Source organism: Eubalaena glacialis, chromosome 11 (genome assembly GCF_028564815.1).
Source record: "Eubalaena glacialis isolate mEubGla1 chromosome 11, mEubGla1.1.hap2.+ XY, whole genome shotgun sequence".
Lineage (NCBI taxonomy): Eukaryota > Metazoa > Chordata > Mammalia > Artiodactyla > Balaenidae > Eubalaena > Eubalaena glacialis.
The window spans coordinates 66,789,114-66,814,620 of NC_083726.1; the positions used below are offsets into that span (position 1 = coordinate 66,789,114).

Consider the following 25,507-nt stretch of genomic DNA (forward strand, 5'->3'; position numbering starts at 1 on the left):
TTCTCTTCTTTGGGATTCAGTTTCATTTTTGGATTTCTAGAATGAAGCTTCACTTTCTCCATAATCTTAGAAGCATGTTTTTAAAAAAGGACTCCACATTTACGAACACAAAAGTCACTTGTTCACGTTTAGCAACAAACTAGTAATTTTCATTATATCAAAAAAAAAAATAGGATAATTTCAGTAACACCATGTGGTTTCACTTTGTCTTAAAGTAAATGTAATGATAAGTTAGTATAAGGATTTTAGGCTTTCTCTCTGAGGGTTTTATATTTAACGCTCATTGTGCGTCAGCAATGTTCTTGACACTGAGAGAGTGGTCTGCATTTGTGTCACGTTCCTTTTCATTTCCAAGGACTAGTGTTTATGATTCTCGAGCACGGGAAAGATTGCGCCAGATTGAAGAGCAGAAAGCACTGGCATTACAGCTTCAAAACCAGGTAAAACAATTTTTTTGAGATAATAAATGAATAGCACATCCAGGTTGAAACTAATTTTAGAAGGTTACCTGGATTTGGGATCAAGGTTGTGGTAATTACAAAATAGTGTGATAGCATAGCATTGTATGATAAGTGGTCTATGTTCTTGGTCTCTCCAGCTAGTACTACTTAGTGTACATAGACAAATAGTAGATTTCTTTATTCCACTTATTTTGAAGCTCTGTTTTTCAGAGACTGCAGGAACAAGAACATTCAGTACATGATTCAGTAGAACTGCATCTTCGTGTGCCTCTTGAAAAGGAGATTCCTGTCACGATCGCCCAAGAAACAGGAAAAAAAGGTCATAAATTAACACAGAGCATAGACGAATTTCCTGAAATCACAGAGGTAAATTATATACTCTAAATTCCTACACTAGCAAGTGTTGTGTTTAGAGAGAATTCTTTGGACAAATTTCAAACATAAAAGTAATCTGGTATTTAAATTGTATTGCGTACTCCTGCTTTCATTTGTATTGCATACCAATCTTGGCTTTATTTTTAAAGGATTATTGAAAATTCAGGAAAGAATTATGGGTGACTTTTAGTGACTTCAGTAAAAAAGCATTTAATAAATTTGTGTTTCATTTCATGTGCACTTTTACTTAATGCATGTGTCTGGTACTTTGATATCAAATAGTAAGTTGAGCCGTACCTTTTTTTTTAAGCAATAAAACGCAGAATAAAAATTTGGAAAATACATAAAAGTCTGCATACATTTAAAAATCTGTTCCTTAATTTATTCTTCTGTTTGAAAAACTATCATATAGCTGGTGAGTGTTACACATTTATTATAGTTGTGCTGAATTCCACAGTTTTACATTAAAAAAGTAAAACAAATTTTTCTAGGAAAATGTTTCTAAAAGACTTCACTACCTTTATTCCCTTATTGCCTTTGAGAAAGATTCTATTTCTCAGGAAATTGTTTGGACCAAAGATATAAAATATAATTAGGTCTTCTCATGAACTTGGGAAATTTGACAGCAGAAGGTTATTTCAGGCTTCAGGAATAATATGAAACAAGGGTCTGAAATGTACTGAAACAGAGAAGGGAGGACAAGCTAGGATGGAAGGAAGTAATCAGGGAGATTACTGGAAGGAATAGAAACCAAAATATTAGAAGTAAATAGTTGATTTAAGTCTAGGGATTGCATGGAGCTTGGTGAGAGATTGGTATGTCTAAGGCCATGTATGCTTGATCTCTGACACTTCTTGGTTCCCTAGGAAATGGAGAAAGAAATAAAGAATGTATTTCGTAATGGGAACCAGGATGAAGTTCTGAGTGAAGCATTCCGCTTGACTATTACACGCAAAGATATTCAAACTCTAAATCATCTGAACTGGCTCAATGATGAGGTAATCTCACACTAGTTTTTATATTCAAAGAGTAAGTGAACGTCAAGTGGAAACGAAAGGTATTATTTCACTGTTTCTCAAAGTGTGGTCCTTGGATGACCTGCTTCAGAATCAGCTCTCACAGGCCTCTCCATTCTCCTGAATAAGTTTGAGGCAGTGTGGTAGAGTTATGTATTTTAAACAAACATCTCAGGTGATTTTTTTATGTACCTTAATGTCTGAGAACTGCTGATTTATCTTTTTATGTGTTGAAGATTTGGACGCTGAGGGAGAGGACCTTCACTTATTGGTATTCTCGCTCTGTTTAAGGCACCTGCCCTGCAGTTCACATCTTTTGATCAAATATTTAATAGCTGACCATGTTGCAGCATGAAGGAATATTTTGGGATTTCCATATAGGAATCCATTTCTACTACCCTTTCTGTCTCTACTTAGGTCACTTACGTTATGAGCGGGAAGCTTTCTAAAATAGCCTACATTTATACGTGATATTATTTAAACTGACATAGAAGTTACATTATTAAATATTTGATGTATTGAGTTAAAAAAGAAAAATGGTATGGCTCTCAGCTCCTGAGAGTTCTAGTTATTTTATGTAGATTAGTTACATTAGAATCTTTAAACTGATCTGTCCTATTCCTAAACCTGTAGGAGTCTACAGGTTTAGGAAGGATATTTTCACAGCAAAAGAAGAGAGCTGGGTTGGGATTTTTTCCTATTTACCTGCCTCCTTTCTTAGGCCCACTAGGAGCATTCCTGCCTGATATCTTGGGTGTACTCAAGCTTCATAGCTATGGATACTTTTTAGATGCTCAATATAGTAAGCACTAGATATTCTAGGTACCTGTATCCTGGCCGTGGATGTTTAAGACCTTCCAAATACTAATATTGGCCAACGTCTGTTGGGCATTTACCTCATGTTATGCAGTATTTTTTTTGAACTCAAATACCTTTTTTTTTTTAAACATCTTTATTGGAGTATAATTGCTTTACAATGGTGTGTTAGTTTCTGCTGTATAACAAAGTGAATCAGCTATATGTAAACATATATCCCCATATCCCCTCCCTCTTGCGTCTCCCTCCCCCCTCCCTATCCCACCCCTCTAGGTGGTCACAAAGCACCGAGCTGATCTCCCTGTGCTATGCGGCTGCTTCCCACTAGCTATCTGTTTTACGTTTGGTAGTGTGTATATGTCAGTGCCACTCTCTCACTTCGTCGCAGCTTACCCTTCACCCTCCCCGTGTCCTCAAGTCCATCCTCTACGTCTGCGTCTTTATTCCTGTACTGTCCCTAGGTTCATCAGAACCATTTTTTTTAGATTCCATGTATATGTGTTAGCATACGGTATTTGTTTTTCTCTTTCTGACTTACTTCACTCTGTATGACAGACTCTAGGTCCACCCATATCACTACAAATAACTCAATTTTGTTTCTTTTTATGGCTGAGTAATATTCCATTGTGTATATGTGCCACATCTTCTCTATCCATTGGACACTCAAGTTGCTTCCATGTCCTGGCTATTGTAAATAGTGCTGCAATGAACGTTGTGGTACATGTCTCTTTTTGAATTATGGTTTTCTCAGGGTATATGCCCAGTAGTGGGATTGCTGGGTCATATGGTAGTTCTATTTTTAGTTTCTTAAGGAACCTCCATACTGTTCTCCATAGTGACTGTATCATTTTACATTCCCACCAACAGTGCAAGAGGGTTCCCTTTTTTCCACACTCTCTCCAGCATATACTGTTTGTAGATTTTTTTGATGATGGCCATTCTGACCGGTGTGAGGTGATAACCTCATTGTGGTTTTGACTTGCATTTCTCTAATGATTAGTGATGTTGAGCATCCTTTCATGTGTTTGTTGGCAATCTGTATATCTTCTTTGGAGAAATGTCTATTTAGTTCTTCTGCCCATTTTTGGATTGGGTTGTTTGTTTTTTTGATATTGAGCTGCATGAGCTGCTTGTATATTTTGGAGATTAATCCTTTGTCAGTTGCTTCGTTTGCAGATATTTTCTCCCATTCTGAGGGTTGTCTTTCGTCTTGTTTATGGTTTATTCTAAGTATTTTATGTGTTCTACTCATGTCATAGTCACCGCAACCGTTGGAGGTAGATACTGTAATTTTATCATCTTCATTTAATAAAGAAACAAGGCATAGAAAGATTAAGAAACTTGCAAGGTTACATAACTAGTAAGTAGCAGAGCCAGGATTCAGACTCAAGCATTGGGTCTTATCTATTATGTCATACTGCCTCAGAATCTTAAATTGGATCCCATTTTAGGATGAGATGTATAGGATTGGAGAACCATGTCATGTCCAGTAGGTTGATTTTCTATGGGGCCAGCTGAACTAACCCCACCGTCTTTGCCATTGGTGAGTTTATAAGATATAAATTTCAGAAGTTCATCACTCCCTGAATAATATCTTTGACCAAGAATAGTAAAGAAATTATGGTTTGACACTGTCTTGCTTTAGGGGAAACATCCCTTGCTTCTTGTGGCTCAGAATAGTGATATTAGAACATTGGGTCAAATAACAGGGGAAAAAAAGAGCTCACCAAATCAAAGGGCAAAATGAAAATCAAGAACAGTCATAAGTATCCACCAATTAAGTGTTTTTGATTTGGAGATATTAATCTGTGGTCTTTTACCATTTTTTGACTGCCACTGCTAAATGGGGAAGAGTCAGTTATTCTCTAGGGATTGTAGCTCGTGATTGTTGTAAATTATGCAGAATCTTCTAGGGGGCAGCAATGAGTAGGATATGAGCTGAGTTCTAGCTATATATTTCTGGTATTACCTCAGTGAGCTCCCTTACAGAGGCAGCATTCATCAGGACATATTTTCCATTCCCTGGGCCCACCAGAGGCTGGATTTTTACCAAACAAAGTTCATGGAAATTACATTACTTAGAAGAGACAAGGGAAAGGAAAGATTCCTTGCTTACTTTATCTCTACCACACCTACCCATAACTTTTGTAAGGAGTACTTGTCTTCTGAGTTCAGAATAATGTTAACCTTGAAAGCAGGTGCCAATTCACATGTCCATAATGATGATGAGAACTGTTATAATAACTACTTTAATAACTATTTTAACTATTTTAAAAAGCACCATTTTCAAAGTACCGCATTTCTCAGGCTTTTAGAATTACTGCCCTTGAGAAGCTAATACCATTCTGAAGGGGAATTAGTAGATATCCTTAATTATTCATAATCATTTTAAAATACTTAATTCCATTTCTCAATTGTGAACTCTCAATCTTTTGCAAGTAATTTGCTCTCTCTTCAGTGCTATTCTCCTTCTCTCAAACAGATATTTTCATTAATAACCATTTCTTTTCTTTTTGTTTCTCATGTCAGTTTTATAGGCTGCATTAAAATTTTCTCCAAAAGAAGGTGGTTGACACATTATTTCTACTATTTTATAGACGAGGAATATAAGATCCTAGAAATGAAAGGGATCAGATTTAGTTTATAAGGAAAATAAAATCCAGAAGTCCTGTATTTGGGATATGTACAGAAAGCCATTAGGCTACCCTTTCTCTGCTCTCTTTCCTAAAAGGAGTAAGCCACAGTGCCTGTTCATACAATAGGCTTTCTAACATGGTTTTTTTTTTTTTTCTTAACATCTTTATTGGAGTATAATTGCTTTACAGTGTTGTATTAGTTTCTGCTGTATAACAAAGTGAATCAGCAATATGCATACGTATATCCCCATATCCCCTCCCTCTTGCGTCTCCCTCCCACCCTCCTTATCCCACCCCTCTAGGTGGTCGCAAAGCACCGAACTCATCTCCCTGTGCTATGCAGCTACTTCCCACTAGCTATCTATTTTACATTTGGTAGTGTATATATGTCAGTGCTACTCTCTCACTTCGTCCCAGCTTACCCTTCCCCCTCCTTGTGTCCTCAAGTCCATTCTTTACGTCTGTGTCTTTATTCCTGTCCTGCCCCTAGGTTCATCACAACCATTTTTTTTAGATTCTGTGTATATGTGTTAGCATACGGTATTTGTTTTTCTCTTTCTGACTTACTTCACTCTGTATGACAGACTCTCGGTCCATCCACCTCACTACAAATAACTCAATTTCGTTTCTTTTTATGGCTGAGTAATATTCCATTGTATACATGCGCCACTTCTTCTTTATCCATTAATCTGTCCCTGGACACTTAGGTTGCTTCCATGTCCTGGCTATTGTAAATAGAGCTGCAATGAACATTGTGGTACATGACTCTTTTTTTTATTTTTTACTTTTAAAATATTTTTATTTATTTATTTGTTTTTATTTTTGGCTGTATTGGGTCTTCGTTGCTGTGCTCGGGCTTTCTCTAGTTGCGGTGAGTGGAGGCTACTGTTCGTTGCAGTGCGCAGGCTTCTCATTGTCGTGGCTTCTCTTGCAGAGCATGGGCTCTAGGTGCAAGAGCTTCAGTAGTTGTGGCTCGCGGGCTCTAGAGCGCAGGCTCAGTAGTTGTGGCGCACGGGCTTAGTTGCTCCGCGGCATGTGGGATCTTCCCAGACCAGGGCTTGAACCCGTGTTCCCTGCATTGGCAGGCGGATTCTTAACCACTGTGCCACTAGGGAAGCAGCCCCCATGACTGTTTTTGAATTATGCTTTTCTCAGGGTATATGCCCAGTAGTGGGATTGCTGGGTCATATGGTAGTTCTATTTTTAGTTTTCTAAGGAACCTCCATACTGTTCTCCATAGTGGCTGTATCAATTTACATTCCCACCAACAATGCAAGAGGGTTCCCTTTTCTCCACACCCTCTCCAGCATTTATTGTTTGTAGAGTTTTTGATGATGGCCATTCTGACTGGTGTGAGGTGATACCTCATTGTAGTTTTGATTTGCATTTCTCTAATGATTAGTGATGTTGAGCATCCTTTCATGTGTTTGTTGGCAATCTGTATATCTTCTTTGGAGAAATGTCTGTTTAGTTCTTCTGCCCATTTTTGGATTGGGTTGTTTGTTTTTTTGATATTGAGTTGCATGAGCTGCTTACATATTTTGGAGATTAATCCTTTGTCAGTTGCTTCATTTGCAAATATTTTCTCCCATTCTGAGGGTTATCTTTTCGTCTTGTTTATGGTTTCCTTTGCTGTGCAAAAGCTTTTAAGTTTCATTAGATTCCATTTGTTTGTTTTTGTTTCCATTTCTCTAGGAGGTGGGTCAAAAAGGATCTTGCTGTGATTTATGTCATAGAGTGTTCTGCCTATGTTTTCCTCTAAGAGTTTTATAGTGTCTTGCCTTACATTTAGGTCTTTAATCCATTTTGAGTTTATTTTTGTGTATGGTGTTAGGAAGTGTTCTAATTTCATTCTTTTCCATGTAGCTGTCCAGTTTTCCCAGCACCACTTATTGAAGAGGCTGCCTCCTTTATCAAAGATAAGGTGACCATATGTGCGTGGGTTTATCTCTGGGCTTTCTATCCTGTTCCATTGATCTATATTTCTGTTTTTGTGCCAGTACCATACTGTCTTGATTACTGTAGCTTTGTAGTATAGTCTGAAGTCAGGGAGTCTGATTCCTCCAGCTCCGTTTTTTTTCCCTCAAGATTGCTTTGGCTATTCGGGGTCTTTTGTGTCTCCAGACATATTTTAAGATTTTTTTGGGGCTTCCCTGGTGGCGCAGTGGTTGAGAATCTGCCTGCCAATGCAGGGGACATGGGTTCGAGCCCTGGTCTGGGAAGATCCCACATGCCACGGAGCAGCTGGGCCCGTGAGCCACAATTACTGAGCCTGTGCGTCTGGAGCCTGTGCTCTGCAACAAGAGAGGCTGCGATAGTGAGAGGCCCACGCACCGCGATGAAGAGTGGCCCCCGCTTGCCACAACTAGAGAAAGCCCTCGCACAGAAACGAAGACCCAACACAGCCATAAATAAATAAAAATTAAAAAAAAAAAAAAGATTTTTTTGTTCTAGTTCTGTAAAAAAAATGCCATTGGTAATTTGATAGGGATTGCATTGAATCTGTAGATTGTTTTGGGTGGTATAGTCATTTTCACAATGTTGATTCTTCCAATCCAAGAACATAGTATATCTCTCCATCTGTTTGTATCATCTTTAATTTCTTTCATCAGTGTCTTATAGTTTTCTGCAAACAGGTCTTTTCTCTCCTTAGGTAGGTTTATTCCTAGGTATTTTATTCTTTTTGTTGCAATGGTAAATGAGAGTGCTTCCTTAATTTCTCTTTCAGGTTTTTCATCATTAGTGTATCAGAATGCAAAAGATTTCTGTGCATTGATTTTGTATCCTGCTACTTTACCAAATTCATTGATTTGCTTTAGTAGTTTTCTGGTAGCATCTTTAGGATTCTCTATGTATAGTATGATGTCATCTGCAAACAGTGACAGTTTTACTTCTTCTTTTCTGATTTGGATTCCTTTTATTTCTTTTTGTTCTCTGATGGCTGTGGCTAAAATTTCCAAAACTTATGTTGAATAATAGTGGTGAGAGTGGGCAACCTTGTCTTGTTCCTGATCTTAGTGGAAATGGTTTCAGTTTTTCACCATTGAGAACGATGTTGGCTGTGGGTTTGTCGTATATTTATTATGTTGAGGTAGGTTCCCTCTGTGCCTACTTTCTGGAGGCTTTTTATCATAAATTGGTGTTGAATTTTCTTGAAAGCTTTTTCTGCATCTACTGAGATGATCATATGGTTTTTCTCCTTCAGTTTGTTAATATGGTGTATCACATTGATTGATTTGCATATATTGAAGAATCCTTGCATTCCTGGGATAAACCCCACTGGATCAGGGTGTATGATCCTTTTAATGTGCTGTTGGATTCTGTTTGCTAGTATTTTGTTGAGGATTTTTGCATCTATGTTCATCAGAGATATTGGCCTGTAGTTTTCTTTTTTTGTGACATCTTTGTCTGGTTTTGGTGTCAGGGTGATGGTGGCCTTTTAGAATGAGTTTGGGAGTGTTCCTCCCTCTGCTATATTTTGGAAGAGTTTGAGAAGGATAGGTGTTACCTCTTCTCTAAATGTTTGATAGAATTTGCTTGTGAAGCCATCTGGTCCTGGGCTTTTGTTTGCTGGAAGATTTTTAATCACAATTTCCATTTCAGTGCTTGTGGTTGGTCTGTTTATTTTTTCTATTTCTTCCTGGTTCAGTCTTGGAAGGTTGTGCATTTCTAAGAATTTGTCCATTTCTTCCAGGTTGTCCATTTTATTGGCATAGAGTTGCTTGTAGTAATCTCTCATGATCCTTTGTATTTCTGCAGTGTCGGTTGTTACTTCTCCTTTTTCATTTCTAATTCTGTTGATTTGAGTCTTCCTTTTTTTCTTGATGAGTCTGGCTAATGGTTTATCAATTTTGTTTATCTTCTCAAAGATCCAGCTTTTAGTTTTATTGATCTTTGCTATTGTTTCCGTCATTTCTTTTTCATTTATTTCTGATCTGATCTTTATGATTTCTTCTGCTAACTTTGGGGTCTTTTTGTTCTTCCTTCTCTGATTGCTTTAGGTGTAAGGTTAGGTTGTTTATTTGAGATGTTTCTTGTTTCTTGAGGTAGGATTGTATTGCTATAAACTTCCCTCTTAGAACTGCTTTTGCTGCATCCCATAGGTTTTGGGTTGTTGTGTTTTCATTGTCGTTTGTTTCTAGGTATTTTTTGATTTCCTCTTTGATTTCTTCATTGATCTCTTGGTTATTTAGCAGTGTATTGTTTAGCCTCCATGTGTTTGTATTTTTTACAGATTTTTTTCCTGTAATTGATATCTAGTCTCATAGCATTGTGATTGGAAAAGATACTTGATATGATTCAATTTTCTTAAATTTACCAAGGCTTGATTTGTGTCCCAAGATATGGTCTATCCTGGAGAATGTTCCATGAGCACTTGAGAAGAAAGTGTATTCTGTTGTTTTTGGATGGAATGTCCTATAAATGTCAATTCAGTCCATCTTGTTTAATGTGTCATTTAAAGATGTGTTTCCTTATTTATTTTCATTTTGGATGATCTGTCCATTGGTGAAAGTGAGGTGTTAAAGTCCCCTACTATTATTGTGTTACTGTCAATTTCCCATTTTATGGCTGTTAGCATTTGCCTTATTTATTGAGGTGCTCCTATATTTGGTGCATAAATATTTACAATTGTTATATCTTCTTCTTGGATTGATCCCTTGATCATTATGTAGTGTCCTTCTTTGTCTGTTGTAATAGCCTTTATTTTAAAGTCTATTTTGTCTGATATGAGAATTGCTACTCCAGCTTTCTTTTGATTTCCATTTGCATGGAATATCTTTTTCTATCCCCTCACTTTCAGTCTGTATGTGTCCCTAGCTCTGAAGTGGGTCTCTTGTAGACAGCATATGTGCAGGTCTTGTTTTTGTATCCATTCAGCCAGTCTATGTCTTTTGGTTGGAGCATTTAATCCATTTACATTTAAGGTAATTATGGATATGTATGTTCCTATTACCATTTTCTTAATTGTTTTGGGTTTGTTTTTGTAAGTCTTTTCCTTCTCTTGTGTTTCCTGCCTCAAGAAGTTCCTTTCGCATTTGTTGTAAAGCTGGTTTGGTGGTGCTGAATTCTCATAACTTTTGCTTATTTGTAAAGGTTTTAATTTCTCCCTTGATTCTGAATGAGATCCTTGCTGGGTAGTGTAATCTTGGTTGTAGGTTTTTCCCTTTCATCACTTTAAATATGTCCTGCCACTCCCTTCTGGCTTGCAGAGTTTCTGCTGAAAAATCAGCTGTTAACCTTATGGGGATTCCCTTGTATGTTATTTGTTGCTTTTTCCTTGCTGCTTTTAATATTTTTTCTTTGTATTTAATTTTTGATAGTTTGATTAATATGTGTCTCAGAGTGTTTCTCTTTGGGTTTATCCTATCTGGTTCTCTCTGTGCTTCCTGGACTTGATTCACTATTTCCTTTCCCATGTTAGGGAAGTTTTTTGACTGTACTCTCTTCAAATATTTTCTCAGTCCCTTTCTTTTTCTCTTCTTCTTCTGGGACCCATATAATTCAAATGTTGGTGTGTTTAATGTTGTCCCAGAGGTCTCTGAGACTGTCTTCAATTCTTTCCATTCTTTTTTCTTTATTCTGCTCCCTGGCAGTTATTTCCACCATTTTGACTTCCAGCTCACTTATTCGTTCTTCTGTCTCAGTTATTCTGTTATTGATTCCTTCTAGAGTATTTTTAATTTCAGTAATTGTGTTTTTCATCACTGTTTGTTTGCTCTTTAGTTCTTCTAGATCCTTGTTAAATGTTTCTTGCATTTTCTCCATTCTGTTTCCGAGATTTTGGATTATCTTTACTATCATTACTCTGAATTCTTTTTCGGGTAGTTTGCCTATTTCGTCTTCATTATTTGGTCTTGTAAGTTTTACCTTTCTCCTTCATCTATAACATATTTTTTTGTCATTTCATTTTTTGGTTTTTTTGATGGTTGGTGCTGTATTCCTGTCTTACTGGTTGTTTGGCCTGAGACGTCCAGCACTGGAGTTTGCAGGCAGTTGGATAGAGTTGGGTCTTTGTGCTGAGATGAGGACCTCCAGGAGGTCTCACTCTGATTAATATTCCCTGGGGTCTGAGGTTCCTGTTAGTCCAGTGGTTTGGACTCAGAGCTCCCACTATGGGAGCTCAGGCCCAACCTCCACCCTGGGAACCAAGATCCTGCAAGGTTTGTGGCATGGTAAAAAAAAGAAGAAGAAAGAAAGAAAGAAAAAAAGGAGCAGTACAATATCAAAGAATAAAAGACAAAATAAAAGTAGAAAGATAAAAAATACATTAGGAAAAGTAAAAGTATAATTGAAACAACTGCAACAAGGCAAAATAAAACCACAACAGAAAAAAGGAAGAAAAGGCGGGGGTGGAGGACAAGCCAAAAGGATAGATCACTAACAAAGTATAAAGAATAAAATAAAATTAGAAAAATAAAAGATTTATTAGGAAAAATAAAAATATAAAAGAATCAACAACAGTGAATCAACAAGGTAAAACAGAACCCCAATCTAAAAGAGGAAAAAAGAAAAAACAAAAACAAAAAACCTTGACCATGGGGGTGGAGTTTAGGCTGGGGTGGCACTTAGTCAGGGGCGGTGTTTAGGGTGTGGCAGGGCCTAGGCGGATGGGGGGTGACGTTTGAGCATGGGGTGGGGCCTAGGTGGGTGACTTTTAAGCGTGAGGCATGGCCTCTGCTTAGGACCTGTGGGGAAGAGGAGAGGCAGCATGCAGAAAGGAGGGCCTCAGGAGTGTGGAGTTCCGTAGTTTGGAGGTAGGGTGCTGAGTGAGGGTGTGTGGGTGGGGTTTAGGCCCAGCTCGTTGGAGGGGGTCTCCGAGTGTAGAGTTGGGGCCCTGGGTGGGGGTGTAGGGGTGGGGCTTGGGCTCTGCACGGCAGTGGGGAGGCTCCGAGGGCAGAGGATTAGGCCCGGGAGCCCAACAGGCTTCCCGGTGCCTAAGTGGACAGGGAAAGTACTGGCCCCATTCCCTTCCGTTCCTTCGTGCCCCTCCCCCACCGTCTTCCCCAGGGTCTCCCCCGTTGCCACTGGACCCCTAACCGTGGGTGGGTCCCGCTGGGTGTAGGAACTCCTTCCCTCCCCCAGCCACCCCTCGGGGTGCCGGTCCTGGAGGTCCGGCCTTAACTTTTGCTCCCCCTTCCCTCCCTCCCACTCCCTCAGGACCCGCATGGCTGGAGGGGGCCTCAGTGGGCAGAGGATCAGGCCCGGGATCTCAGCAGGTCCCTGGGGGTTCAAGTGGGCAGGGGAAACCTGACCACACTCCCTTTTGACCCTCTACCCTCCCAGTGGTTCCCCAATTTACCCCTTCCCCTCCTGCAGCCACCCCTCGGGGCGCCAGTCCCATCCCGCCTCCACTTCTCCTCCCCCTTCCTTCCCCCAATGACCCACGTCCTACCCAGTCGCTGGGGGTTCCTCCTGCCCCCTTAGGTGTCCGTGGTCCCCCACTGGTGACTGGTAGGTGCCCTAGTTGTGAGGAGACGCGAGTTCCGCGTCCTCCTAGTATGCCATCTTGACTCCGCCCCCCCAACATGTTTTTAAGAATGGATTTTTATATAGGTGAATAGTTAAATTCTATACAGCTTCAAAGGACTAATGATTGACAGTATTAACATTTTACCTTACTATAAGAAAATGAAACTTCTCAAAATTGGAATGTGGGAAGTGGCTGCCTTGTCAAGAATAGAAAATGAGGCTGGAAAGCTAATAACATATAGATGGGGATTTCTATACCAGGTCTGGTGATTAGTTATTAAAAGAAATTTCTAATTAAGGGAAGGAAGACAGGGTTAAAGAGAGGAGGAATTAGTTGCAAAAGTAGATTGAAAGTCACAATTAAACAAAAGGAAATATTTTTAAGTGTATGTCAGTACTAGAAATTATTTATTATTTCCTGGAGATTGAGTTGAATAACTTCTGGAATCCAAGTCTAAGATTTTAGGTTAATGATCCTGAGGAGAGGACTACTTTAGGCTTTGTGTTTCTCTTTATGGCCTGCTAATTCTGCTTCTTAGAGGGCCTAAAAGTTGTTTTATAAAGCATCAGATAAGTTTAGAAATACATGGAAATTATTTAGGCATACAAGTAAATGAATCTGACTTCTTCTGGTCTTAATAGAATAAAATGGATCAGATTTACTCTTTCAACTTAACTAGAAAACTAGATAAAACATCAAGCAAGAATTTTCAGACATTGGATAACAGTGATTCCTGAGAGGAGGGAAATGAAAAGGATGAGCCTATGATTTCCACAGCTTACTGGGGTGGTGTGTTGAGGGGAGAGAGCTGGTAAAACCTGGCAGTGCCTGGCAGTCTTGTGAGTGGAGGAGACAAGAGTTCAGGGAGGCCAAAGTGGCTAAGGTTTGTGAGATAAATACTGGAGGGGAAGTTGCTGAACAAAGAGAAAGCTCCAGAGATGTGCAGTGGGCCCCCCTCAAATCTTTGGCTGAGTACTGATCTGTACACATATGGGAAGAAACTACCAGAGCCTGGGGAAAGAACCACCAGAAAGAAGGAATCAGAACAAGCCTGAGAGCTAACACAGGTGCCAAGAATAGTTCATGTCCCAACCATCTAGAGTAGAAAAGTTGTGGGGCATTGAATAGAGTCCTCAAAAGGGCATTGCTTCAAGAGTGGGGCCAAAGTGACCCTAGAATAAAGGCTGCCCTGAACCCATGGTAACAAGCTTAAATACAAGTCTTGAAAGCTTGAAACTGATCCAACTAACTTAACTATATCACAGAACAAAGCCCAACAGTATTTAAGGGAACACAGCAAATTCTGGTAACAACAAAACCCAACAACATGAAATTCACAATGTCTAGCATCCAATTAAAAATTCCCAGGCATGCAAATAGAAGAAAAATATAACAAAGGGAAAAAACAGTCACTATAGAAATACCCAGGAAAGACAAAAATGGTAGGATTAGCCAACAAAGATATTAAAACAGATATCATAAACATATTCACATGTTCAGGAAAGTGGACATTATGAGGAGAAAAATGGAAAATATAAAAGACCCAAATTGAACTTCTAGAGATGAAAAATACAGTATCTGAAATGAAAAATACATTAGATGAGATTAACATATTAGACACTGTGGAAGGAACAGTTAGTGAACTTGAAAATAGAGCAATAGGAACCATTCAAATGGAGTAGAAAAAAGGCTGAAAGAAGATGACTAGAGCTTAGCAAGCTCTGGGGCAGTGTCAAGCCTAAGCATGTAATTGAAGTCCCAGAAGGGAAGGTTGGGTGTAAGTGGTATCAGAAAAAATGTTTAAAGAAATAACGGTGGAAGATTTTCCAAATTTGGAAATATACTGACAGATCCCAGAAATTCAGCATACCTCAAGTAGAAGAAACACCATAGTGAAATGTATAATAATCAAATTGCTAAAGACCACTGATAAAGAGAAAACTAATGAAAGCAACCAGAGGAAAAGAGACATATTATGTACAGAGGAACAAAGATCTGTCAGAAACCATGTAGGCCAGAGGACAATATAGCTACATCTTTAAAGTACTGAAGGAGGAAAAAAAAAAGCTTGTCAACCTAAATTCTATACCAGCAAATATATCTTTCAAAAAATAAGGCTGTACTTTTTTAGGCAAACAAATGCTGAAAGAATTCATCACCAGCAGACTTCTACCATAAGAAATATTAAAAGATATTTGTCAGGCAGAAGAAAAATATGAGGTAAAAGTTTCAATCTACACGAGGAGTGAAGAGCAGTGGAAATGCTCTCAGTTTTTAATATCTCTGAAAGACAATTGACTAGTCAAGTCAAAAATAAAACAACATACTGTGGGGTTTGTAACATGTTGAAGTAAAGTATATGACAATCATAACATAAAGGAGGGGGAAAATGGAAGTACATCCTTGTCTAAGGTTCCTATACAATACATGAAGTGGTATAATGTTATATGAAGGTAGACTACAATAAGTTAAAGACATATAAATCCTAGAGCGACCAGTTAAAAACAAAAACAAAAACCAGAGAGGTATCGTTATAAGCCAGTAATGGAGATAAAATGGAATTAAAAGATACCCAATCCAAAGGAAGGCAGGGAAAGAGGAAGGATACAAAGAACAGATGGGACAAATAGTAAAAAAAGAACATGATGGTAGATTTAAAACCAACCATCTCAGTAATCACATTAAATGTAAATGACCTAACCCAGCACACCCAATAGAAATATAATGTGAACCATGTATGTAATTTTAAGTTTTCTAGTAGTCACATTCAAAAAAAGTGAAAAGAAGCAGGTAAAACTAATTTTCTAATATATTTTATTTAACCCAGTATATCCAAAATATGTTATTTTGGCGTGTAATAAATCTGAAAATATTGTTAATGAGATATTTTACCTTCTCTTTAAAATGTATGTATTTTACACTTACAGCACATTTACACTTACAACACAATTTGCATTAGTCATATTTCAAGTGCTCAAGAGTCACATTTGGCTAGTAGCTACCATATTGGACAGTATAAACATCCTGTTAAAAGGCAGAGATTGTCAGATTAGGTTAAAAAATATGTCTACAGGAAACCTATTTTAAATATGAAGACACATATAGGTTAAAAGTAAAAGGATGGAAAAAATATACCGTGCCAACACTAAACGAAGGATGAAGTAACTGTATTAATATCACACCAAGTAGATTTCAGAGCAAGTCATATTACCAGTGATAGACTTTTCATAATGGTAAAGGGGTAAGTTCGTCAAGAGGATTAACAACCTAGATATGTACACACCTAACAGAACTTCAAAATAGATGAAGTAAAAACTGAGAAAATTGGAAGGGGAAATAGACAAATTTATAATTACTGTTGAAGATTTCAGCACCTCTCTGTCAATAATTAACTGTTTCCAAGGAGAAGTTTAATCTAAGTGATGCTTGGTAAGAGAGGAAACATCTTGCCAAACATTAAGCCCAACTAGACAAACCTAGCACAGGGAGTAGGTTTTCCTTAGGAAATAAAAACTGCGTAAGAAGGGAAAAAAATCAGACAAAATGAGATAAATTAGTTAAGTGAATATGATGGGGTCTACGATATGCTATGCACTCTAACATGTGGAATAAAATGACCAGAATGGAAGTTATAGTGTTTCTAACATGACTCGTGGGAAGATTCCACGTCATTATAGTTTACCTCTTTAAAGTGTTTCTTAATAGAACTAGTCCTGTTGATAAACCAGGGATTTATGTGAGGTCACAGGGAGAATAATTACAGTTGTCATGACTCCATAAAAATAGATGTTGCCTGCCTCTCTTTCTCTAAAACCTTGGCAGTAATTCTAATAATTTGTTACTTGAATTCGCATGTGAGAAAAATCCTGGACACAGTGAGGGATGCAGTAACATAGAGCTTACCTGAAGTCTGCCTTCTTGGTTTCTATAATATTATTAGATTAGATCTTTTAGGAGTGAGTGACCTTCTGACTCATAATATTCAGGGGTTGTTGCTTGGTTAGTCTTTTAGGTTTTGTGGTTGACAAGGATAAGTCTAATTTAAAAATCAGAATGAGGAAGACTTCCCCAGTGGTGCAGTGGCTAAGAATCCGCCTGCCAATGCAGGGGACACGGGTTCGAGCCCTGGTCCAGGAAGATCCCACATGCCACGGAGCAACTAAGCCCGTGTGCCACAACTACTGAGCCCGCATGCCACAACTACTGAAGCCCGCGCGCCTAGAGCCTGTGCTCCACAACAAGAGAAGCCACCGCAAGTAGCCCACACACCACAAGGAAGAGTAGCCCCCACTCGCCACAACTAGAGAAAGCCTGTGCGCAGCAACGAAAACCCAACACAGCCCAAAATAAATACAATTAAATCTTTAAAAAAAAAAAAATTCAGAATGAGTATGTAGAGGGGAAAATCTGGAGGGGTAAAATAGGAAAACAGCTTTTTTTCCCCCTGAAAGTTATCTTGGTCTCTGCTCAGGAACACTGTCATGCTCAGGACTTTTAGAACATTTATTTCCTAAGTCAATTATAAGGGTTCAGAGTGTGAAATTGGAAAGGGTTAAAGTCAGGATTGTATTGTGAAATGTTTTACTTCTAAATGCATGAGAAAACAATAGTTTTTGTCTGGTTTACTGTGTGAGAAGGAGGATACAAATAGCAGTCATTTGTGTCATTGTGGTAACATCCAGGAAAAGGATTGAGTCCTTAGTTTGAAAACATGGTAGGCTTTTTCTTTAAAGAGAAGCTTTTTTCAGCTTCAACCTGGCAGCTCTTCAAATAAAATCACAAAGGAATAAGACACTATAAACAACCATTCCACCCCCAGACAGGACTGCATAGACAAGTAGGCACTCATGGCCAAAGCTGCAAAGGCAGCAGGAAGGGCAGCTCTTTAGGCACCAGGAGCTGCAGCAAGCAGAGGCAAGTGTGGGCCCCCAAAAGAGTGACAAGTGCAAGACAAACAGTAGGCACCGGGCTGACTTATTACTCTTAGCCCCCTATTCCAAAGGGAATTGAAGATCTTCTGAAGCTAAGAGAGTCCTGTGTGCAGAAAGGCTCTCACCGTGGAAGGGGAGGGACCCTTGTCTTCACAAAATACAAGCAAATGCCCTGACCATCATTGCTCCTCTTTCATCTTAAGCATTGTGATCCCTTCTCTCATTTCTTTTTCCTTTATCTTCAGCCCTCTGTGAGATGATGTGTAGGATTCTTTTTGTTCTCCTAACTCCTAGCTTGTTTTTTTGGTATGATTGTGTCTTGGCTGAACTATGGCAATTTTCCTCATTTGGATAGAGTAAGAGCTGAAAAACTGAGGAGAGAAACTCGGATCTAAATTCTGCCTCAGATGTCAGATTACATGTCCTCAGTTAATGGGAGGGAACATTGAAGCCACTAAACTCCCTCCTGCTGAGATACAGGAGAAATGAAAAAGAACCCAGACCACTCCATAGAGCTAATTAATGAGCTGACTTTGGAGGAAGCCATTTCCCTCTCAGTGGAGAAACCTTGGTTGGAGGCAGAACTGAAGCAGTGGAAGAGGGATTCTTAGTGTGGTGTCCTGATCACTAGGTCTCTATTCCTGTTCAGCTAGCTTGGTCTTTAGCTTTATAGGTCCACTCTCTCAAAATAACAAAATGAAATAAGAAGCCAAACAACTCAGTCTGTGTAGGTCCAGCTAAACTTAATTGGTTTCTGGCACTCTTTCCTCCTGAAAAATAGGATAGTCATGTGTAGCATGACACTCATTTATGTCATCCTTTTCACTTCAGGGTAACTATACCAAAGGTGGTATACCCCTCTGATGGGCACCTGGGGGAGATATATCGCCGTGACTTTCATGTGCTTGGCTATCCTTATCTCTCTCTGATTTCTTCCACTTCCGTCCTAAGTCCTTGTTGCCTGTTGTAATATATAACTTGTCTGCCCCCATGGAAGGTTTGGCTTACCGTGACTGACAGGTTGTCTGCCTGTTCACTTCACCCCCTGGATTAAAGGGTTTAGTTAGCCTCATAGCATGGCTAATACTGTGGGATAGAATGCCAGAGGAATCAGTCCCTTCCTGCTGATTTTCTCTCACTAGAGGATGTAGATTATAGCTGTGAAATCTGTGCTTGCTGAGCAAGATCCTTCTGCATTCCTGGCTGCCTTCACAAGCCGAGAAGCATCCTTTAGCACCATTATCTTCGGGGGCAGGGTTAGATTAAAAACCTGGATTGGAGAAATCTGTGATCCTAATTGTGTCTTAATTCATTATCATTATTTTAAATAACTGAGCTCCAGTTACCTATTGGGCATCACTCAGCAGAGAATTAACCACAACCTGAGTCCTCTGGGCCTGTTGTTCCGTCTTCAGAGATGCAGGAAGAACAGTGTCTTTCTTCAGTCCTAGCTCTCCCTCCCACCACCCTCAGAGCTCTGCTTCATGGTGAATGTGGTTTCCCTGCAACTGCTTAGGCATCCTCATCTATAGGCCCTTTCTCTGGTCTAGACCATGCTCCGGTGTGTTCCTGGCAGTGTTCCCTGCTGCCTCTCCAGTATGTAGTTGCCTACTATTGGGCTCACTGCTCTGGCATTCTAGTGTGTAAATATTTGTCAAAGGACGGGGGTGTTTTCCCAGTCCCCAAAAAGCATTCTGAAAAATGTGCCTGTTTTCTTAGTCATATTTCCAAGCTTTGGATCAGTTAGCCCATTCATTCCTTGCAGTTGACAGACACTGGCCTGACCTCAGCTGGCCACATAAAGTAAGTATGCAGTAACTTCCGGCACAGTAACTTTCAAGCTTTGGTACCAAGCAGTCCTGGACTTAAAGGAACCATGGACGACATAGTCATTGTTAGAGAACACATTGTTTCATTAACATATCTCCTGTATCAAGCATTTTAATTTCTTTCACTTGTACTTGATATTGAAGGCATAAATGGAATCAACAAAAATGAGGCAGCTAACCACATAGATTCTGGGGGAGAACTTTACTCTTCATGTTTGTCATTTTACTTTCAGGTCTCATGTAATGTAGGTTATACTATATCCATGTCTGCCTCTATAAAGGTGACATTGCTGAGCTACTACCAGTTTAGAGATGTTTTTCCAATATAGTTGATGGTTTATTCTGTCACTCAGTTCTACTTGAGACCAAAACAGTTTGCTTCTGCTAGGTGGCTTGTTAGGCTGAAAATGCAATCCTTAGTCATGGAGCAGAATTTTCTATCTTTGTGCAGAATCAGGAGACCTACGCAGAAGGATTGAACTACTGATCTTAGCTTTATTAACACTAGACTCTGAGCTCAGGATTTATTTAAATTACTCGCACAGTCCCGATAGATTAAAGGAACTGCTGGTGTGTACCTCATTAAACTGCTTGTACTCCTTCCTTTCCTTTTCTCTGAGTCTCACCTTGTACCACCCCTTCCTCCTCATTTTCCAGTTTTTTTAACCTAATCTTCAGTCTTCTACAAGTCCGGCCAACATCTTCCCCTATGTATCTGGAACCATATATATACACATATGTGTGTGTGTGTGTGTGTATACACACACACACATATCAGCTTTTTCTGTTTTCACTGTTTATAACCACCTCAACACCTTCCTCCCTTCTAGTCAGAATTTGATACAGGGACATGAGGCTGTTGGGTGTTGAAGTCATAATTGAATTGATTAGGAAACTAACCTATGCTGTGCAATATCACAACTGTGTTTCCTTCTTACAACACAACTATTTTGAAAGGCTGGAGTATCTATTTTAATACATATACTTTCTTCCCACAGATCATCAATTTCTACATGAATATGCTGATGGAGCGAAGTAAAGAGAAGGGATTGCCAAGTGTGCATGCATTTAATACCTTTTTTTTCACTAAGTTAAAAACGGCTGGTTATCAAGCAGTGAAACGTTGGACAAAGAAAGTGGATGTCTTTTCTGTTGACATTCTTTTGGTGCCCATTCACCTGGGAGTGCACTGGTGTCTTGCTGTGAGTGCCTCTTTTATTACTGATAAAATTTAAAAGAAATCTATGTAATTATAGAATACACAGAGAGTAGTGAATATTCTACATTTTCACTAGATGACTGAGAGAAAAAGTAGTATTTAGTTGTCTAAAAATTGGATAGATCAGTGAACTCCCTGTCAAGAGTGGGAGATACTTAGACTTTGAAGAAAGCTGTGGAGTTTTCCTTTTCTGGAAATATTTAAAAAGGGAGTTACAAGTCAAAGCAGGCTAAAGGCAAGGCATGGGGAGTAAAAGTGACTTCTCAATGATGCTGCCAACTCAGATTCTATGACTGTTATTTTCTGCCTAATCATGACTTGTCTTGCATACTTGGTAATTTAATATTTTTTATGATTCTGAGAACATGGATACATGAGCTTAATATATTAATAAAAGTATAAAAAGTATTTCACAGTCTGTTTTGAATTACATTTGAAAAGCATAAGCCAAAAGGAAATTCTCCAAGTAAAGAAACAAAAACTAGACTCTTTTACCATCTTTCAGAAAATGTATGGAAATTATCTCACTCAACTTACATTCTCTGAAGAGCATGTTGTGTCTTCACTGTTACCCGCAGTGCAGATGGAGAACCTGAGTACTAGAAAAAGGTTTCAGGGCAATTACTGGAGCCACCAGTCAATCAGCCCCCATCGTAGTTCTGAGTAAATAACCCCTCTGTTCTTCTCTCCTCTGCAGATTAAGCATGGTATAATGCTAAGCATCCATCAAACTTGTCATGATATCATAGGAAATCTGGCAGAAGGTTCCAAATTCCAGGGAGGGAAAAGCTGAGAAACCAGTTTTCTTCACTTCATAAACACAGATTTTTTTTTTTTTTTTTTTTTTAATTCCCAGGTTGTAGACTTTAGAAAGAAGAATATTACCTATTACGACTCCATGGGTGGGATAAACAATGAAGCCTGCAGGATCCTCTTGTAAGTGGGGAGTTGAGGACAAAGAGTTTGATGTTGGGTATATGTTATGTTTTTCCAGCTATTGAACTCAGTTCTCTGATCCCTTCAATCTAGTGATTAATAAAGGAAGTCTTTATCTTGAGTAAGAATGGATATTTTCCATCTAAATAAGTAAAGTTTAATAATAATATAATACCAAAAATACACCCTAATGGGGATAATTACTGTCCCAGTGCTCTAAATACAGAGTGGATATATACATATAGATATAGAAACTACTTAGAAATCATCTATTCCAACCTCCTAATTTTTCAGATGAAGAAACCAAGACCCACAGAGGTGACTTAGATTTGCTCAGGTCCTACTAGTTAGTGGCTCAACTGGGAACCAGAATGCAAATCTCTTTATATCCCATCTGTTTCTCTTTCCAAAATGTCTATTCCTCACTGTACCATTTTGGCAGCCAGGAGGGGGCTGGATTCCAGAATGGTGAGCAGTTCGCACTTAAGAAGAGTGCTGTATATGAGGTATGCACTCAACAAATTGTTGGTTTGGATTGAATTTTCACACAGGAGAATCAAGACTATAAATAAATAAATACCTCAGTATTGCTGGAGAAACATTTTTCTTGCATTAGATTGAGTTCTGTAGGACCATATAAACCAAGGAAAAGAACCAAAGCTTGTTCCTCAGGACGGACAGTAGGTAGAAGGAGCCTGGGTATCAAAGGCAGATGTCATGCTTCTCTTGGGTTGACAGGGCAGGCCTGAATTGTGGGACCTCCAAAGGAAGCTTAGCAGTCCAAAGATTCCCTGCCCAGTAGTATATACTGTTTTCCTTAGACGTGCAGAAGAAAACTCTTCCTAAGGATTGTCAGCCCCATTCTTGCAGTGGCAGCTGTCATCACTGCTCCCCAAGCTCATCGCATTCTCTCCCAATACCTTTAGGCAATACCTGAAGCAAGAAAGCATTGACAAGAAAAGGAAAGAGTTTGACACCAATGGCTGGCAACTCTTCAGCAAGAAAAGCCAGGTACATTTCTTCTTGATGAGATGGAAATCCTGAGACTAGGGTATTGGAAAGAAAAGGATTTTGCTGCTTGGTCCCCAGAGACCTTCTGTGTTAGTGTCTAGCCTCACCTCAGCTTGGTTGTTTGGTTCCTTGGGGAAGATAGAGTAAGCTATCTGTGGGAAACTAGTAATGTGTTTCTTATGAAGAACTAGGTTTTATAAATGCCCAGCTATTTTGCTAAACCTTCATCTGTGGGAAATGTTTGCAGACTGTTTGGCCCTTGTAGGAGGGGCCAGCTTTTACACCCTTGGGTGTCATGGAAATCTAAGATAGTCTCCTGTGTAATTAATATGAAATACACAGGCTGGACTGAGATGCTGAATTTTTTTCTCTGAGCCTCTGTTGTTCTGAGTCGGGGACCAGGGTCATCTCTTCAAAATTCAGGGAAACCTGTAAAATTTATATCCTTTGGCTCTTATTTATAATCAAATAAGAAAGAAGGAAGCTTGGAAAGATGTCACTTTTTTATTGTTTTTTGCCTTTCAGGAGATTCCACAGCAGATGAATGGAAGTGACTGTGGCATGTTTGCCTGCAAATATGCTGACTGCATTACCAAAGACAGACCAATCAACTTCACACAGGTGAGCCAAGCCTTCAGGAGAGAGCTCTATGACCACCCTGTCTCCAGGCTGCCAGATAGATGTTTTTCCCTCCACTTGCTCCACTTAGGGGGCTCTGCTTCAGCTTGTGGCTCATAACACGGGTGGTTACTGCCTGTGCCGTGTCACAAGAAAAAGGGTAGTGATAGGCCACATCCTGGGTTACCGTATATCACATATTGTGATGTATGGGCAGAGCCTTCTTCTCCGCCCATCTCTCCCACCTACCTCAAATCCTGTAAGAAGCAGAGAACTGGGACCAGAGCAAGTTTCCTATAGTTTCCCTTTATTTGGATAGCAGTTAAGTTTTGGAACAGGCCACACCTTGATCTAGTGTAATTTGTTATGCTGCCCTCTTCCCCTGCCCCTCACTTGATGCAGCTGGTCAGTCTTATAGTTTGTGATTGTTTATTTCTGTCCACGTGGTCCTTCGGAGACCAAAGTGGATTGAGACTAGAGATTAGGGGTTATTCTGTGTCCTCCACTTAACTCTTTACTTCTGTTTAAATCAATGGCTTTACCAGATTTTTCCACCATAGCCCTTGGGTGGAGCTCACTCTTGCAGTTCCTATAACTCCTCCCGTAAAAAGTGAGTTTTTGATTTTCAAGTGTCGGATCTCATATCCTCTTAAAAATTTAACATAGAGGACTTGATAGACACCGTTCTCAAAATTCTTGGAGACATTTGGGTGTACCCTAGGGACTCCTGGCAATGCCCAGCAAAACTTCTAAGGTTACAACAATGGAAAATAGCAATAGGGATAGTAATAGAAAAAAGCAATAGAAAGAAAAAAATCACATGTGATGAAGAATGAGCCATTTGAAAGATCAGAAATTCAGCTGAGATTATTTTGGTTGAAAACCTCAAGACAGAAAGGAGTGTTAGGTCTGCATACAAGAAGTGAAAATAAGGGTGTCTCTGTGTCCCTACAGCAACACATGCCCTACTTCCGGAAGCGGATGGTCTGGGAAATCCTCCACCGAAAGCTCTTGTGAAGACTGTCTCAATTAGCAGACGTGGACTTGTGGGAGACCAGCTCTTTGTTGTCTACGGCCAGAGACCTTGGAAACAGCTGCTCCCAACCCTCTGTTCTTGTAAAGTCCTTGATCCTGGACCAGGCCCTGGAGAGATGCACTCACAAGCACATCTGCCTTTCCTTTTGTATCTCAGATACTATTTTTGCAAAGAAACTTTGGTGCTGTGAAAGGGGTGAGGGACATCCCTAAGCTGAAGAGAGAGACTGCTTTTCACTTCTTCAGTTCTGCCATCTTATTTTCAAAGGGCTCCAGCCTCACTCAGTCTCTAATTAGGGGCCTGAGAGAAGCTTGGAAAGACTATTGATTTCATGTAAACTCTTGTTGTTAGGCCTTACTAAGAGGTAGGAAAGGACGTGGGCAAAAAGGTAGGGATGAAAACCACCAGCATATACACGCACACATACATACACACAGGATTTTCAAGATATGTCACTGGAAAGTGACTGTAAACTGGACTTTGGGGCACCTGCGTAATTCCCTCCTCCAGGACTTCTCCTATTTATATGCCCCTTGGTGAAATCCGTCTGCTTCTGTACAAGGCTGTTTTATCATCTGTAGCTTCTTCCTCTCCTGAGGCACAACACGTGAGCCCTGGATGGACCCCAAAGTCCCAGGCAGTCCTTTCCTTAAAAGCAGAGGCTTGCATGTGCTCACAACACATGATATGGGGAAGACCCACCCAGGGAGCGGTTTAGTGGAGCGACAAGGCACCACTTTTACTGCTAACTACTTCTGACCAAGAAGAAGGACCTCAGTCTTTAGCATAAAATTCCAGCATTGGATGAATGCAGGTCTAGTTTGGTCTGTGGCTAGCTAGTTTAAATATGTTTCTAACCACAGAGAATTTAATATATATATATATATTTCACAGGGATGTTTTTTTTTTTTTTTTTTGAAGGCTGAATGTGTTCACCATTTTAGCCTGTAGGTTTATTACCATTTTCCAAATTTAGCTCCAGCACGCACAGATCCCAGCCCCTATGTGTAGGGTGTTTGTGGACTTCCTAACAGAATATTTTGATTCCTGGTTGAATTTTGGCTTAGGGGTAGAGGTTACAGAGGGAGGCGAGATTTTCAACTGGAAAACGGGTGGAATTTGGACTGATCAACTTGAGATTGAAAAACTGCT

The 25,507-nt window shown here is 39.5% G+C and overlaps 1 protein-coding gene across 4 annotated transcripts in view; it reads left to right on the forward strand.

Annotated features, from left to right (window-relative positions):
- The window catches only part of SENP1 (SUMO specific peptidase 1), a 55,514-nt gene extending 30,248 nt beyond the window's left edge, over window positions 1-25,266 (forward strand). For all 4 annotated transcript variants that reach the window (XM_061204442.1, XM_061204441.1, XM_061204440.1 and 1 more), the window contains 8 exons: window positions 356-440; window positions 672-827; window positions 1,703-1,834; window positions 20,534-20,737; window positions 21,611-21,690; window positions 22,617-22,701; window positions 23,227-23,322; window positions 24,274-25,266. In XM_061204442.1, the coding sequence (XP_061060425.1) occupies window positions 356-440; window positions 672-827; window positions 1,703-1,834; window positions 20,534-20,737; window positions 21,611-21,690; window positions 22,617-22,701; window positions 23,227-23,322; window positions 24,274-24,336 (901 nt within the window). In that variant the 3' untranslated portion in view covers window positions 24,337-25,266. The remainder of the gene's footprint in view (window positions 1-355; window positions 441-671; window positions 828-1,702; window positions 1,835-20,533; window positions 20,738-21,610; window positions 21,691-22,616; window positions 22,702-23,226; window positions 23,323-24,273) is intronic.
- The last annotated feature ends 241 nt before the right edge of the window (window positions 25,267-25,507 follow it).